The sequence below is a fragment of the Copadichromis virginalis genome, linkage group LG19, assembly GCF_057382275.1.
Source record: "Copadichromis virginalis isolate Kocher_CV1m ecotype Utaka linkage group LG19, C_Virginalis_male_GT1.1, whole genome shotgun sequence".
NCBI classification, from domain to species: Eukaryota; Metazoa; Chordata; class Actinopteri; order Cichliformes; family Cichlidae; genus Copadichromis; species Copadichromis virginalis.
The window spans coordinates 10,320,498-10,338,460 of record NC_140636.1 but is presented as its reverse complement, the minus strand read 5'-3'; the positions used below and the strand labels follow the sequence as shown (position 1 = coordinate 10,338,460).

At 39.9% G+C, this 17,963-nt stretch overlaps 1 protein-coding gene across 6 annotated transcripts in view; it reads left to right on the top strand.

Annotated features, from left to right (window-relative positions):
- The window catches only part of klc1a (kinesin light chain 1a), a 42,703-nt gene that overhangs the window by 20,570 nt on the left and 4,170 nt on the right, over positions 1-17,963 (top strand). Inside the window, exons 8-15 of one of the 6 annotated variants that reach the window (XM_085442431.1) lie at positions 2,361-2,534; positions 2,811-2,910; positions 3,172-3,224; positions 3,692-3,759; positions 3,980-4,088; positions 5,441-5,575; positions 13,981-14,114; positions 17,804-17,870. In XM_085442431.1, the coding sequence (XP_085298557.1) occupies positions 2,361-2,534; positions 2,811-2,910; positions 3,172-3,224; positions 3,692-3,759; positions 3,980-4,088; positions 5,441-5,575; positions 13,981-14,114; positions 17,804-17,870 (840 nt within the window). Of the gene's footprint in view, positions 1-2,360; positions 2,535-2,810; positions 2,911-3,171; positions 3,225-3,691; positions 3,760-3,979; positions 4,089-5,440; positions 5,603-10,082; positions 11,967-13,980; positions 15,835-17,803; positions 17,871-17,963 lie in introns of those variants that run through there. The other 5 variants (XM_085442430.1, XM_085442432.1, XM_085442433.1 and 2 more) reach the window with 5 other exon arrangements.

Genomic DNA, 17,963 nt, shown 5'->3' with positions numbered 1-17,963 from the left:
AAGGATGTTTTTTTCCCCCTCTCGTCATTCCGCCTTTTTGTAGAAACTCTGGAAAAGTGTGTGTGTGTGTGTGTGTGTGTGTGTGTGTGTGTGTGTGTGTGTGTGTGTGTGTGTCATATCCTTTTCACTTTGCCCTCACTAATCTGTCAGGGCAAAGTAAATTGCAGTCTGTATCTGTTGAAGAAAGTTTTTGAGAAAAAGGAAATATGACTCATCTTAAAGTTTCCCTTGTGAAGTATTGAGAAAGTGTTAATACTTCTTGCTTTTAGCCTTTAGAATTATTTGAGTTCATGGCAACAGCAAAAATGTGGAATGCCAGCAGCGTTATTCTTGTAAAAGATTCAAGATAATAGAAACTTGCAGATGACAGACTGCATTTAAACAATGGATGTAGGGTCTGCTATGTAAAGTGAAGCCAGTATACAAGTGTCTTAAATATGTTGTCTTTGTAATGGTCAGCAGTATGAATCCTCTGGTTGCATAAAAAATTCTAGTCTATGAGAAAAGTGTCCTTGGCCTCCTTCATAAGTGAGTAAGGAAACACTTTACCTGACAAGTTTATAAGCTGATCACTAGTTTCAATTTTAGTGTATATACCATTATATTCATTTTGAAAATTGGTCCCCATTATGGTAAAACAACAAGTATAAAGGAGGATATGCTTTAGGCTGGGTCTGCCTTGTAATCACCTAGTTGCTACCACATGAGCACGCAGTGTGTTGGTTTCTCAGTCATGCATACATCACATCTGGTTTCAAAACACAAAGACGGTGATTGCAAAAATGAAAACAGTGATGAAATCTTTTTTGCTTGATTGTGTTTTTTCAAACATTTAGTCTATGCTATAGTTACTCCAGTACTCGAATATCTGCAATTATAGATAACTTAGCAGATCTGCTACCTGCAAGAACTTGCAGCCTTTCCTCTTTTCCTCATATCTGACATTTTCAGTACCAAACCAGAATTTTAAGGTTCAAATTCCAAGGTTTAAGTAACTAATTTTTAATTAGAAAAGGGCGACCAGAACATGTATGTAGTGTGTTTACTTTGCCTGAAAGCTTTCAATAAGCCACAGAATTTTTGCAGAACATTTGGTGGTTGAAGGCATCAGTAGGCATGATCAGATCCTCAGCAGTTTTGTGGTGCTGATGGCAATCTGTTTTCTAGCTAATGCTGTTTACAGGAAAGCGTTCAGATGTGTTATGTGGTGCAGGAGGAGGCGATTGAGGCCAGGCCTGAGTGAATACTGTAGGTATCTCCGCTCACACAGCTCTGCACCATCCTGTGGATCAAAGACGCTGTCGGTCTCCAGCGGGGAGGGAGGGAGGGAGGGAGGGAGGGGGGGATCATCCTGCAGTTCTAAGACCTCACACAAACTTACCGAGCAGTAAACTGAAACTAGAAATCAAAACAAACTAATTGTTCACTTGTTTTCATTTACAACCATAAACGTGACACTCAGGGTGGTTTCTTTTTAACTGATCAGATCCCTTTCCCAACAACACCAGCCACCCATGTGTGTTCACTGATTCCACCCGTGCACATCCTTTTCATTTTCTTCTCTGTTTTCTTTCCTTTCATCCACCTATGATTGCTACATCTTTACTGGGCAGTTAGAATCATATAATAAGAAAAAATAGTGTGTGTGTGTGTGTGTGTGTGTGTGTGTGTGTGTGTGTGTGTGTGTGTGTGAGAGGGGGGGGGGGGGTCATTTAGCATCTAGCCCCAATACATGTCTTTTAGTCTTGCTGCACTCTACTCTAATGACCTTTACTCTTCTTAGCTCACAGGAAGAGGTTGCAGTGCTTAAAGGCTGTTTCTTAATCCAGAAGTGGTTTTTTTGGGGGGGGGGGGTTGGGTGTTGTTTTTGTTTTGTTTTACAGCTTTATTTATTTTTTTATTTATTAAAGCAGGTTAGTAGCCTATTAATCCACAAAAGGCCAAAATTCCTACGGAGGCATGTACTGTATGTAGCAAAGGCTACAGGCTTGATCCCCAGTACTCTAGACCAAATTTACACATGTGACATCTTCTGTGAACACTGCTCCAAACATACGTGTAGTGTAATCAGCCGCACTACAAACAGAGTGCAGCAAGTCAAAGCAGCTTGGCAGGAGATGAAACAAACATTTCCAACGTATTGACAAACACCCTTCCGGTCTTCCTGGAAATCCAAATTTACAACATTGGACCTGAGGATTTAAACTAGGTTGCACATTTGAATGTTTACACTAGTGAAACTCAGTAGGCGCTAAATCCGTCTGACCAGCATTTCTCATGTTGGCTAAGTGTTACTGACCAAATAGCACATGGCAGAAATGGGTTGTTTAAAGTTCATATCTCTTCCTCTTTTGTCCCAGGTGTTGGGCAAGGACCACCCAGATGTGGCCAAGCAGCTAAACAACCTGGCCCTGCTGTGTCAGAACCAGGGCAAGTATGAGGAGGTGGAGTACTACTACATGAGAGCCCTGGAGATCTACCAGACCAAACTGGGCCCAGATGACCCCAACGTGGCCAAGACCAAGAACAACTTGGTGAGAAGGATGGAAGTATTTGTCAATTTGCGGAATAAAAATCAATATCTGCAGATGACAAGTGGCATGAAAATGACAACTCTTTTTAAATTATTTTATTTAAAAAAAAAAAAAAAAAGGAAGAAGAAAAAACTAATTCAGCTTCTCCCAGTCCTGTGAAGCTTCTTGTGTGTTGCTGACATCCCATTGCTGGACCTTACTGCTAACTGCTGAAGAGCGAGCTCTGACTTTGCTCATTCGCAGTGTCATGTTGTTCTTATTGTTTGTGTTTTTCAGGCATCCTGTTACCTGAAGCAGGGCAAGTTCAAGCAGGCAGAGACCCTGTATAAAGAAATCCTAACCCGCGCTCATGAACGGGAGTTTGGCTCTGTTGATGGTACAAAGTGCTCACACACTTTTTATATTTCAGACATTGCAGATAGTAGCTTAAACTTAGAGTAACTTGCATGCATGAACAACTTTATAAGTCTCTCCTTTGAAGTAAAGGTTAATATGTTCAGGCTGCTGTTATTTTAGTGAAGGATGGAGCCGAAAAGAAACAGAAAACAGCACTTCAGAGTCAGAGTGACTTTTCAAAGGTGTCTCTAGCTGCTTATCTGAGTTTGTCAGGACTGATTGTGTGTATGTTTCTTTGCAGATGAGAACAAACCAATCTGGATGCATGCTGAGGAGAGAGAGGAGCAAAGCAAGGTGAGAGCCTGAAACATATATACAAGTATAATTGTAATTTCTGTTGTGCTTTCTTAATTTTGGGTTTCAGTGTTAAAGACAAAACCTTATAATTGCACAGGATCAAAACACACCAAGTTTAAAAAAAAAACTTCTGCATTAAACTTCTCTGAATTCTTTTACCTTATTTAACATGAAATAAGAAAGACTGACTTTACAAAGATTGGATTAGGATATTAAGTCTCAGTAAAAACTGATGATGATGGTCCGAGTCCTTCACTCTCCCATCTAAGAGTTCATTTCATGGTTTAATAGGTTTAGATGTTCTGGGGAAGAAGTACTGATCCAATTATAATCCCACTGCTAACACTTCTCCATGTAAACTGACTACATACAATGTAAGCGGGTTGGTTTCCATCCTTAAATGTCTGATTTATTATATCATATATGCAGATTTCTTAAATCTAAACCAAATTGGTGTTTCACAGGGGAAGCAGAAAGACGGTTCACCATTTGGAGAGTATGGAGGCTGGTACAAAGCCTGTAAAGTCGACAGGTCAGTGTTTTTCCACGGAGTAAATATGGGTGATACTCTCAGCACAGGAAGCAAACTGATACATGATATATATAAATGTTTACACATAACAAAATGTAGTAAGCAATTAAACCAGCTGTGGCCAACCATCTATAAGACAGTCGTGTTGTTCTTGTTGTTTTATTTTCTTTCGCCAAAACGATTTTCTGTGACATTAAATTTCCACCGGTTGTCGTTTCAGCCCCACGGTTACCACCACCCTGAAAAACCTTGGTGCCCTCTACAGGCGGCAGGGCAAGCTAGAGGCAGCTGGGACCCTGGAGGAAGCTGCGATGCGTTCCAGAAAGCAGGTGTGGCCTCTGGATAATGTGACTAACAACACAGGACTGTAGATATAGAAGCAGATGACTTGTTATCGGTGCTCAGATGAAACGGGTCCGTTGAGCATTTGCGTCACATTAAAAGGCAGAAAATGTGTGAGCTGCTGTGGAATTGGAAAAATGCAATGCACTCAGAATCCTGGAGCGTAGTTTGGTTTCTTTGGTGTTGTTTTTAGCTGCCCCTGATGGTGTTACTTATGAGACTTAATGGAGTCTAAGTCCTGCAGCTTTTATCCTGAATTAGGTTTTCCATCAACATGTAAACATTGAGTTATTCAGTAACAGACACACATGTTATTAAGATAAAATTCCCCATTGTCTTGCTGAAATTACAGCTGTAGAAACTAAAATAACATTTTGGTAATTATTACAATAATTCCATTATAACTAGTCGGATCTGCTTTGGGGCCTCGTTTTAACACCACAAACTTCCTTTGATATATTTGGAGCGTTGTCATTTTTTGCTTGAGGAAAGATTCGATCCCGATATGAATGTAACCTTTAATCAGCATTTAGATAATACAAGTGGAGAAGGTTTTAGTAGAAATAAAATAAGCGACCAGACTCTGCCAGCATGATTGTTTGGCAGTGTAACGTCCCGTGTTTGTTTTTCCCTCCTTGAATAATTAAACGCTCAGGCAGAGTCACAGAAAGTACTTTGTACTGTGGTGTAACCGTATTGTTGGCCAGCTTTAATTACGCAAGGTAGCACTGGAAGTCACCAGCTAACAGAAAAGCTAATTTAGCTGCACTGGCACCATGGGTTTGCTGTTCAAGTTTCACTATATTAGATGCTTACATGTATGTTCTTTTAATCACATGGTTGCAAAATTGTTTTTTCCACCAAACTGAACGTTTAAAAAAGTCTTTAAGATTTCTGTAAATATCAAAACAGCAGTAAAGATAGTCAAAAATGACATTCTGAGATTTCAGAATGGGCAGTGACTTCTTAGGTAGGTGCTTTCCTCTAGCTCCATATTGAAAGTGTGCTTTTTCAAAAATGGTTTAACTGAATTTCTAGTGGTCAGCAAGCTAATTTACCAATAATTAGTTGGATTTTTTTTTTCATTTTCTGTCCTCTGCCAGGTTTATTCTGACTGCTAATCAGCAAATCCCAGGTGCTGGGTTTAGAGCAGCAGGCAGTAGAAGTCTATAGATTTAGTATTAATTGGATTGGATGAATTAGCACTTGTTGCTGACAGCTGTACAGTGTATCTGTGTAGGTGAGGCTGTGCTGGAGGTCCGACTAGTACATGGGTTTAGCTTATGCTTAATTGGATTTGTTGAACTGGCATTTATTTATTGTTGTGTGCACACATCAGGGTCTGGACAATGTGCACAAGCAGCGCGTGGCTGAGGTGCTGAGCGAGCCGGAGGCCCGAGAGAAGCAGCGAAGCCGCGAGAGCCTGAATTCTGACACGGTGAAGTATGAGAGCGGGCCAGACGGCGGCGAGGAAGTGAGTATGAGCGTGGAATGGAACGGGGTAAGTACAGTACACAGCCCTCGGCACATTACTGAGAGTTCTCAAACCAGGGACACAGACATGTCGACTTGAAATAACTCCTCTATCTTTCTGGACTGACGTCATCCACAAAGTCATTTTACTTGTTAAAGTTTCCTCAGCACAGAAACTATAATAAACACAGTTGTTAATGTAAATGCTAAAGTTTGGTCACATTGAGCTGGCTTGGATTGGATTATTTTATTTGCTGTCAATCAAGCCAACTGATGGTTCCCTATAAAGTTATAGTGAGAATGAGGGGCCACTGGAGGCCAGTGAGGGGATTATCTCTTCAATTAGGCTACGTTCACACTGCAGGTCTTAATGCTCAATTCCGATTTTTTTGATCAAATCCGTTTTTTTTGTCTGCTCGTTCACACTACAAATAAAGTGTGACAGCAAACGCGCTCTAGTGTGAACGCTCAAAGTGGCCCGCATGCGCAAAAGAAGACGTCATACACAACGCGCTCTGTTTAGACCCAGAACAAACTATATTGTTTGACTGATGGCCTTAATATAAAGACTTCGGACTTCATGTTTCCCGATTTTTGCTTTAAGTTATTTTGTTATTTACATAATAATGTAGATAACCTAATAATGATCCTTAGGCTATTGCTGTTTTAGAGGAGAGGTGCTTCAAAGGATAGTTGCAGATTTCTGTCAGAACCTGCAGGTTATGCAGTACAAATAAAATGTTAACGTTTCTCCAACGTTGTCTTCCCAGCAGTTTCACCGGATGGCCAGGAAGCGTTCGCGATGTCTTCTCTGGCGCGGATAATTGGCGTCTGTCTTGTGTCAGTGATGTAAAAGACGGATTTAATGCGACTTGACCGTTCAAACAGCAGTCGCTTTCTGAGACATCGGATATGTATCGGATTCAGTACCACATACGAAAGTGACCCAGATCGGATTTGAAAATATCGGATTTGTGCCGTTCACACTGTCGCACCATAATCGCACATAGGGTCAAAAAAATCGGATTTGATGCGCTTTCGCCTGCAGTGTGAACGTAGCCTTAGTGGCTTCGGTCATGAAAGATACAGTGAGGTTGTTTCTTCATCTATGACTAAAATGTTTGAATGAGGACTTAAATCTTGTCCGACTAGCTCAAAAGGATCAAACTGTACAATGCTACACTGATAATCCTGACTGACAGTCGCAGTTACTCTGCTCTCCCGCTTCTTCTTCCTGCTTGTGCGTCGCTGTTACCCTGACTTTGATTAATGAGATCAAGTGAAAAAATGCTCTGCTGGAGCATTCACTTGGCTGGAGCTTAAGTCGTTGGCAGTCGTTGAGTCGTAGCTCTTTGTATAGTTTAGTATAGTATAGTATTTTTCACTAAACTCTCTTTTATTGTACAGCTTTTCCAACTAATGTCTAAAAAGCTTTAAAAACCCCTCTGGTCACACACATTGATGCCACCTCGCTGCCTCAGCTGCAGACCGACTGTTCTCAATCAGCTGGTACATTTCAGAATATGCAGAATTTTCTCAGCCTGTCCTCACTGCAATGGCAGAATATGTAGTTATAGGGTCGCTGTAGGCTGCTCACCACCTTATTTCTAAAATGCTGCTCCTGCTGTTGCTTAGAGCTGGCCTGCTCGCATAGCAACAGTAGTCATAGAGCCCAGAACAACCAATCAGCATCTCCTATTGCACCTCTAGTTGTAGTCCTTGCAGGCGGTATGGTGTGACACATAGCTGTGCCTATAAACTGTAGCCTGTCAATGGATTATTAGCACACAGCAGACGATCGCCTGCAGATCTCTGGACCTATTTATATCAGGAAAGGAGCCGGACTCATCTGGAAAGAACTTTAGCTGGAAGGAAAATCTGACAAGGAGCTTTTGTTTTGTCCTTAAATCTTCTTTGATCAAACAGTAAATGAAGTCAGTATAAATACAACGATCAATCAATCAATCAATCAACTATCGGCCTTTAATTGGATTTGAAGACACACTTTATTGATCCCAAGAGGGAGCTTTCACAGCTTCTACACCAGCACAATTCCACAGCCTACGAGTTAGAGAGGATTTACAAAAGTAAATGGAACTTAAATATATAAAGAACTAGAATTTGCAAAAGCACTATGCAAGATTCCAGTAGAAGTATTATTTTGGAAATACTGGGTGTATCCAGTTATTTTCATACACTATTTGTGTATTATTAGCATGCACTTATCTTCTTTTCAAATCTCTACAATAGCAACATCATTCTGCAGCATACTGAAAATATCAATCTTTAAAATTCTGTAATTTTGTATTGCACTTGTATACTATCAGTTGCAATTGGCTCATATTTCTAATATTAGATGGATAAAAACAGATATGTCTGGGGATGTTTATCCTCCACTGCTTCCCTGCAGTTGTCAGAGTACATTTTGTTTTTCATCCTGTCAAACAAATCATCACTTCCACTTCAGCTCTCTCCACAGGCAGCTGTGAAAACCTCTCTCTTCTCACTTAATACAAATGAGTCTGTGACTCATCAGTCTGTTCTGACTCAATATGGGCTCTGTACTGTACTCCTTCTTTGTTGATGTTGGTGATCTGCATGTGTGTACTTGTTTATGTTTCTGATCGTTGCATACGTGTGGTGATCTGCTGCCAGAGAATGTAAAGTGTGACTTTCCCAGCCTTTTGTTCTTTTCCATTTGTTCCTTGTTAGCTGCCAGAGAAGATGGGAGAGTTCAGACCGAATAAATGATCAATTCTGATTATCATTAAGTTGACTTGTGTTGCTGCTCCCAGCTATTTTAGTTCATTTTCTGGGATGAAGATAAAAAACACAAAACTAAACATTTAGTTCTGTTACAAAAAAGTTGATCTTTCTGGCTACTCTCACATGTCTCTTTACCTGCACCCCTCTGTTTATTTTGTGGTCACCTAACAAGGTTTAACTTTACTGATATGTATTGATGAGCTATGTTCCAGACACAGCGTCTCTCTCCACCTGATTGAGCTGTATAAGTGCTCCACCTAGTGGCAGAGCCTGCCAGTTGTCCTGCACTCTCACAGCTGTGATAGGTTTAGGTGTCCATTCATAATACTTCTGGAATACATGAGATATGATTCCACAACCGTGTTTTTGTTTGTTTGTTTCTTCGTGTAAATTCACACAAAACACAAACCTTAGAAAGTTTGAAGCTTGGCCTCTCTGCTTTCTTTTTTTTCTTTTCTTCAGATTCTCGCACAAGCTCGATGTTTCAGCCTGCCTTTAGCGCATATAATTCGATTTTTTTTTTTTAAATTAAAAATATAATTGAACCTGGTGGTGTGGCCTCTGCAGCTCACCTCCTGAAACCAGACGTGTGAATATTCCTGTTTTATAAATGTAGTTTTTTTTTTTTATGCCATGTGACTGCTGACATTAAAGTTAATTTACATAATTCTTCAAAATAGCTGCCAAAAGAAAAGGCCAGGGGCGCTACCAAATGGTTACACAGTTGTGAGTTACATTTACAAACAGGTAATTTCATGGTAAAATTATAAATCATCCTAATAACCACACAGAGCATTCAGGCATTTAAGAGTCCACCCTGACATTATCTGTCTGCTGCCTTAATTTAGTTTAGTTTGTTGAGTTTTAGAGGTTTGGGCCTGAGAGTGGACGAGACCCGAGGCCATCTGGAACAAGCTGTGGAAAATGGCCGATGGCCTTGGAGAAGGAATATAATGCGGTCTGGATGGTTTTGTTCTCCCACAAACTAGAGGAGGCTGGAACAGAAGTGTTATTGTAGTTCAGTCCCCCGACTGCACAACCATTATTCTGTTAAAATGATCTTATCCTACCTCATATTTGTGAAAATACAGAAGTATTATTATTTATCTCTTAATTTTTATCTCCTGCTGTGAGTCCTGTGATTTGGAAAGAACAGATTTCATTTGAAAATAGCTACTTAGAGCAATAGACAACATCCAGGGTTTCCCAGGATTTCCCCATGTAAAGTTGGATTGTTGTGAAAATAAAACTGCACATAAAAATTTTTTTATTGCTGCTTTTATGAGAATCTCTATAACACAGAGGTTAGTGACGCAAACACTAGTGGTTACCAATCACACTCATGTGAGACACAGATCTCCTGAAGATGTTTTTAACAGGTTTTTTGAGCTCTTTTCCCAAATCAGAATATTAAAATAATTGCTTCTGATCAAATTATGTCACTGTAATGACTGTAACTTAAAGCCCACCCATACTGTGTTGGCTGTCCAGTACAGTGTTGGGTTTTGTTGTATAATCATTTATTGATCTCTGTCTTCCATGTGTTGCACTGGCGGGTGGAGAGACGCTGTGTCTGGTTTGTCTGTTAACCTCTCAGTCTTTGTCCTGTATGCTTCCCTCCTTTCTTCACCCTTCTTTAATTGCTCCTCTGTATCCATATCTCATCTTACTGTCTTTTCCCCTCTCTTTTACTGTTTGCATTTGCGTCTTTCTCTCTTCAATCTGCTCTGTCTGACCGGCAGGCGTAACTCCAGATGCCTTGTAGTGGTTCTAAAAATTGTCTTCTGCATGACGGATGCCTCGCCTCACCTCGCCTCAGCCCCTTCAGCTTTGCAGTTTTCCTTCAGCTCTTTTCTGTGGCGGGATTCTTCACACCGGGTTCAACCACAGCGATAATGTTGCTTTTACACCCCAATCTCAGTTGTTTTTGGGAACAGGAACTGTGTGAAAATGGTTCTGGCAGAAATACGGAGACAGCTTGTGTGTCCGAATCCAACCCTCTGCTTTCTACTTGTGCTAAAGCACTGCGCTAGAATGTGTATCTGCTGCGGGTGGGAGAGGACTGGGGTGATTTTTCTTTATGGCAACAGTAAACTTGTGCTTCATACCTTGATATTTCTCCTTGTCCTTTAACTCTGCTCCTCTGCTTCCTCTCTTTCTGTCACTCTCCTATCTTTAAAATGTGCTTTCGTTTTGCTTGTAGACTTGTTTTTGGAGGAACTTTGAGGGGTGTTTGACACAAAGTTCCTGAACTGAACTCTTCTTTAACTAAAATTATGAACTTTCTTATTTGGTACAAATCTGACCACAAGATCAATTAAAGTTTCATCATTAAAATTTCATGTCATTAAAATCAAAGCAAAAAGTGGATGACCAAAAGAGATGACCAAATATGTGCTATATTTAGTTTTAAAGTGGAGCAAAATTTTGGTCAGAACTTTTCTTTGTGATTAAAAAGAGATCAATGAAGTGTTGCTGAACAGGTCCATTGATTTTAAAGGCCAGGGTCACGCAGAATGACTGCAAAATGCAACAAGAATGTGCGTGTTTGTATCCAGTGGATCTTTATCTTAAACAGTGAACCAAACTAAACAGCAAAACAGGGGGAAAAGCAGTAGCAGTGCCGCTGTGCAACAAATTGTAAACTGTGTTTGAGGTCTAAAAATGACAGATTGTGGTTTAAAAAACACAGGAAAAACAACAACTTCCTGCTGTGTGAACATGACATCCTGTGTTCAACCCAGGTGCAAATGATTGATTTAAACCTCAAACTTCATTAGGCTAAAAAAATTAAAACATTTCAGCACTACAATACTGGCAAAGGCATTCACAGGAGCAAAAGTGATGACATTTTGTTGATGTCGTGGTCAGATGAGCCAAAAACAACAACAAAAAAGGTCTGAGAAGGCTTGAGGTCCATGTTAAAGCCTCCTTCCTCCTCTCTCTCTCTCCCTCTGTAGAGGTTAGAAGCTTCTCATCTCTCTTTTATCATCCGCGCAATTTAATTCAACATTAGCTTTTAGAATCCGTAGTGATAACTGAAAACGTCTCATGTGGTAGTCACGTAACACGCTGTATAAAACATCGACTTTACTCGTCAGCATGATCAGGAGCACCGCTGATTGTGGCTCTGTAGGTTTGTGCTCCTGTTTAGAGTTTAGTCTTTGCTGTGTCACTCTGCTGTCTCATCATTTGCACTGATATCAGACAAAAACATGTTGTGATGTCAATAAGAGGACACATAAAGGTGATTGGAGTTAATGTGCAGTGGGCTTACATGGTTAAGTCTCGGGGAGAAACGCTGCAACAGTTCAAGTTTTCCACTTGTCAGGTTGGGTCTTGAAAAAAGTGAAGCTTTTGGCCGATACAGAGCCTAAACCTTGTGTGTTCTCTCTGTTTACCTTCTGTATATCTGTGTATATAGTTGTCAGGGTTTGGTGTGGGGGGGGGTTACAGAGAATTTGCTGTATAAAAGCATTATTGTTGCATTTGCTGAAAGTTTAGGAATTTAATTAGTCTCCTTTTCAGTCTGATCTCACCTCCTGCTACTAATCTTCTGCGTGTGCTGTCCTGTTTGTGCATCTTTCTTAACTTCTAATAAAACTTAAACTCTTTGCTCACCTGAACCTGTGCCTGTCGCCTCTTTGTGTGTTCCTTCTCTTTTCCGTGTGTGTGTCATCATAACTGAGTGAGCTCTAAACCTGTCCTGCTCAGATACAGCAGCAGTGGAAGGAAGAACAATCACCATATCCGCAGTCCAGTAAATTGAATCTTTTATGTCACTGTTTAAATCAGATAATGGATGTTCTGCAGATTTGAAAACTCAATTCTGAAAAAATGCATATTTAAATTTAATCTCCCAGAAGCTCAGAGGGTAGGTTTATGTCAGAAATCAATAGCATATTATATTCTTCATTTGATTTCTGAGGTATGTTTGGGTGATGCTTAACTGTCTCTCTAGCTAGTTACAGATCAACTTTTTTCCCCCATATTTTAGGTGTGCTCTAGTTTTTAAAGGTAAAAGTCACGTTGATGTGAAAAATTCAGTTTATTTGGAGTATGAATTGGTTCTCCATGACTACTTTGACAACTCATGGCAGTAACAGCTTTTAAACTTTGACATACTTTTCTTTAATAAAAAAAAAACAACCGATCAAAAGTTTAAGCAAACATTAAAAATCATTGGAACTAGTTAATTCATATTTTGGATCAGTTTTTCAATTATTATTGTAATTTATTTCTACATTTTTACAAAAATAAATGGAGTTCTGCCAGGACTAGGAAGTAACTGACCTATTTTGGCTTCACCACTCTGATCCTACCATGTTGCTGGATATGATGACAATGGTTAATGGAAACATTTAAGGCATCCAAGTTGGAAAAAATATGAAATTATGTTTTTTTTTTTTAAAAATCTATGTATAGCCTTTTGAGTCGCTCTCTCCCACACAAGACGCTGCCCTATTCCTCAGTCAAACTTCTGATTCATTATTATTATTCAACAACACATGTTGAAAGGAAGTGGTGCAGGTGAGAAACTAGCAGGTCCAATAAAGTGCATCGAGTTTAACAGTCAGAGATCAAAGCTGTGCTGAGACTAAATCAGGGGTGGGCAAGTCCAGGCCTCGAGGGCCGGTGTCCCTGCAGGTTTTAGATGTGTCCTTGATCCAACAGCTGATTTAAATGGCTAAATTAGCTCCTCAACATGTCCTGAAGTTCTCCAGAGGCCTGGTAACAAACTAATCATGTGATTCAGGTGTGTTGACCCAAGGTGAGATCTAAAACCTGCAGGACACTGGCCCTCGAGGCCTGGACTTGCCCACCCCTGGACTAAATGAAGATGAAATGTCAGAGGTGTTATATTTCTCACACTAAAGATCTCTTCATGTAATGTCATTTTTGATTTTGGGGCCATCTATAGGCATATAGCTGACACCTTAAAAATGGTGCCACTAAATTATGCAGTGTGACTTCTCCAGAGCCACTCTGTGTAGCCTTTCACATTTGAAAAGATGAGAATAATGTATAACAGAATACACCAGCTGATGGTGCCACAGTTTAGGGGTAGAAGTCTCTCAGAATGAGATGCAGTGTAACAAAATAAATACAGTCTTGTTTAGTGCACGGAGCATTATTTTTGAAGTACAAGCCACACATGACGCATTAAGCATCTCTGCTGGTTTGTAATGAGTGTGCTGCTTTACTGCATCATGTAAGCACATGAAATTTTGCACGAGACAAGCAAATGCAGTCCAGTACAGCAGCTCAAGATGCTAATTGTAATACAAACAGACTAATGATTACAAGGTGTGTAAAACTAAATGTAGCAGAGCTGTTCTATTGGACTCCTTTAAATCACACAGTGATCTACTGAGTGTTTGTGTGAATATATTAGCATATACCAGTGTGCAGATAGGGTGTGAGTATGTGTAGCCTAGATTTGGACAGTTTTAATTATTAAGTCATGTCAGTAGTAAGATGCACAGACTTCTCTCGATTAAAGCACAGTAGCAGAAAATGTGTTTGAAGCAGTAATGAGAGTGTACGCTGGTTTGATGCTAATCTACATTCTGTGTCTGCACTCTTCTAAATATGTTGGATAGCGGTGTGTATGAGTGACTCTGTGACGTGTCCCACCAGGATGGCTCCGGCTCTCTGAAGAGGAGCGGATCCTTCAGTAAACTACGAGCGTCAATCCGCCGCAGCAGCGAGAAACTCGTTCGCAAGCTGAAAGGCGGCGGCTCGTCCCGAGACAGCGAGCCCAAAAACCCCGGGTAACTATCAACTCCACCCAGACACCTGCCCCACCCCGCTACAGGTTGACTCACCCTTTGCACTGGAGGCCTGGAGGATCAAGCCGGCCCTCCATCATGCAGCACGGCAGTTGGTGTACTAACCAAAAACAAAGAAGGGATTCACTGTACTTTGCTGGTGGTGAAGTGGTGGAAAGCTGTGTTTGCACATGGAGCGATGGAGGAGCTTTTTCTGGCACATACGCATCAGCTTTTTTTCCCATTGCATTTGTTTGCACTGCGATGCATTCAACCTTTTCTTTACAGTTCATGGTTTGGTCATTGGCAACAGTAGGCGCTTTGTTTCCTTTATGTAAGGAAATATTACATAAAAAAGAGACAGTATTTTAAGAAAATGCAGAATTATAGTAAGTGTATGATTTATATTTTTAAAATTTTAAAACACAAGTGTTATTTCATGGGGAGAAATCCAAATTATGGAAAAGGTATGTATTTAAAAAAAAAATTTAATATTAAGAGGAAAAAATATATCTTGTGAAAAATGTATTTTTATAAAAAAAAAACTTTTAATGTTCTGCGTTAAGAGATACAGGAAAAGTATTAATATGTTAAGAAAAAAATTTATGTCATAAAATGGTCTAATATTTACAACAAATAGTTACAACAACATACATGTTTTTATACTCGCCACATGTCCAAATACAATCCAGCCAAACATTTACATTGGTGATTTGTGCCTGACATCTCACGCAGGCTTCATGACAACTGAATATTTGCATACTTGCACAGGTGTAAACAACGGCTTCCATTTTTGGCGGAAGGAGTTGGAATACACACACCTGACTGTTGTCTGGCACAGTGGAGTCTAAAGTCTGGCTGTGGACCACAGTTATTCACATGTGTACTTGCTGCTGGGGTTAAAATGTATTCTGTTAAACCTTCACATAAACAGTTCTTCATCTGAACGACTTCCACTGTCAGGAAGTGATTTTACTTTCAAACATCAACTTAGTTCAACACTAGCTTGCAAAAACCACCACCGCTTATTTACTCCCCCACTGAAAAGTGGAGTTTACGGTCTGTTTACTTCACGTGACAGGAAACTTCAAAATTATGTGGAATTTGAAAGCGACTGGAGGTGAAGGTCAGAATGGGTTTACGTATATTTTATTACTGCATTCAGAACAACAAGGTGATGACATGAATAACTTCAGACATTTAAATGTCGAATGTATAACAGAGTATAAAAGTTGCACTTTTTCTTTCTGAATTTGAATCTCTGAATGATGCTTTTAGAACACCTCTGTTGTCCTGACCAAACCTGAACTTTGTTAAACGAGAGAACCAAAGGGAACTAACTGATGAAATGGGAAAATAATACTGGCATTCACATGCTATGACAGGACATGTGAAAGAGCATTTGCAATGAAACTACTAATGTCTGCTTTTGAACTGCCTTTATGCTTGTTATGCTGGTGGGATTTGTTTGTTTGTTTGTTTGTTTGTTTGTTTGTTTGTTTTAACCACTAATAGTTATACCTATTTATTGCATTTTGTGGCTCTGGATTGTTTTCTTTTTTTTCTCAACTGAAATACGTTTGAGTTTCATGTAGCTTTGGAATTTTATTTTCTTCACTTTCTTTGAATTTTATTTTGAAAAGCAACCTGTCTGCATGGCTCTTCCTGTGTAGAGTACCATGTTGATTTTATTTTATTTATGAATAAATGTTTTTTCCTTCCATTCGAATGCCTACTTGCATGCTTCATCTGTGTGCTCTTTTTTCCTTTTTTTTCTTTTGGTGCTGCTCTTCTCTGTGGCTCATGAGGATGATGGACATGACAACCGTCATGTCCATCATCACTATGACTGATAGGTTCTCAGTAAATCACTGCAGAAATGTCCATGCTAACTGCTGTACAGTGTTTAACTAAATTATTTAAAAACAATTGCAAGTTTTTAGTTTGTACAAAAAAATGGAGCAAAAGACAAAACTGAGGATGTTGCAATTTCATGATATTCATCGAGAGAGTATCTGCAGGTTCACAGTGGGGTATTTTCTGTTGTGCTATGACTTGCTACCTTGCATAGGGAAACCTTGAGAAACAGTATAATGTGTTATGCCTGCAGCTGGTCATATCTTTATGAAGGTCAGCTGCTCCTCGGGCTCTGTCCATACTAGTGCAGGAAAGCTAGACTAGACTAGATGTATAGCTATCTGTTGAAACATACAATGACTGCTGACTTGAGATGACACATGTTACACTGCAGCAGTAGTTATGGCTGTGCTTTGGTTCTCACAATTCCAGCTGTTACACATCTGTCATAGAAGTGTTGCAAATTCAGACAGACTTACAGCCGAGCGTTTCTGCAGCACCGTCACCCTGCAACACAGCGAGCTCCAGTCAGTCAGGCAAAGCAGGTACAGCTGTGCTCACAACCAGCACTAGCATACAGTCAGAAAACAGATGTATTAGCATTAAATGCACATCATCAGTGTATTCAGACAAAATGAAGGTTATCAGAACTCAAGTGCTTCATAGATGCTTTGACCAGTATTCTGTTCATTCCCAGTATATTTCTCATAAAAGTGAAGTTTTCTCTCTGCCAGTCCTACTGTAGAGGTGTAGAAGATCTTAAGAGTAACACATTTTGTGTATTTTGACCTAAACGAAGTTTTGACAATGGCAGCTTAAATAAAGACCGGAAACAAGGGGTGGGAGAAATTGGTATGACTGGCAACAAAGTGAAGGAGCTCATACTGGTGAGTTAAGGATATTGCATAGAAATAATAGGCAAAATACATTCAGCACCCACTGGCACACGTACGCACACACAACAACCCACACTTTACACACACTTTGTCTGAGCTTGTTTTAGTGTTCTGGCAATTTTACTTATTTAAAAGCTTCTGCGCTGACTACATTTTTTATTTCCCGCCTTCCATTTCCCATAAATTCCCATTAACTAGTTTATGGATCCAGTATCTCACTGTTTTATGATCAACCATGTGCTGATCTTATTACATTTCTCATCAGGATGGATTCTTTTCTGCAGTGTCACTGTACTGAAACCAGGTTCTGTGTGTGTGTGTGTGTGTGTGTGTGTGTGCACGGACTTTATTGAGTGTAAATTTCAGTCTACACCACTCATCAATTAAAAGACTGTTAGACTATATCCTTAAAATATGTTACCAGTTTCTTATAGGGGAAGGCTGTCTAAAGAATTTGTACGGTGTAGATCACATATAAAGAAATATTGAATTTAAGTTTCAGTTGCCAGATTTAAAGACTTCTCTGACAGCAGAGTTTATCCAGCCATCAAACTTCATAATGTATTTTTAAGTTGAGGTTGAAGCATAAATTAAAGTTAATAAATAAGTTATATTTCGATAAAGCATGCAATAACATTTAAGAATGTTACTAATTACTATTACTGTAACAAATGAACAGCAAATTAGCTGTAACATTACTCAGGTGAACTTTGGAGAAAGTGGTAACAGATTTTACACTCAGCCTTCTAACATTCATGAACGGGAAGAGAAAACACGATACATGTGACATGAACGTTTCTGTGAAACTAATCAGAGTGTGAAAATACTACAAATGTCATTAACCAACACATACACTGAGCTCAAATCCTCACAACTGAATCTCCACCCCCTCCCCCTCACTTCTGACCCTTAACCCCACCTCCCTGCATGTGGGTGCAGCATGAAGCGAGCCAGCTCTATGGGGATACTTAACGTGGCGGACAAGGCTGCGAATGACCACTACCAAGTAAGCAACAAGACACGAGTGCAAAAGTATCTGCAGAGGGTTTTTAGTCCTGCTGCAGGCCAGGGGCAAAACCGCAATCAAAGGACTGCAGCT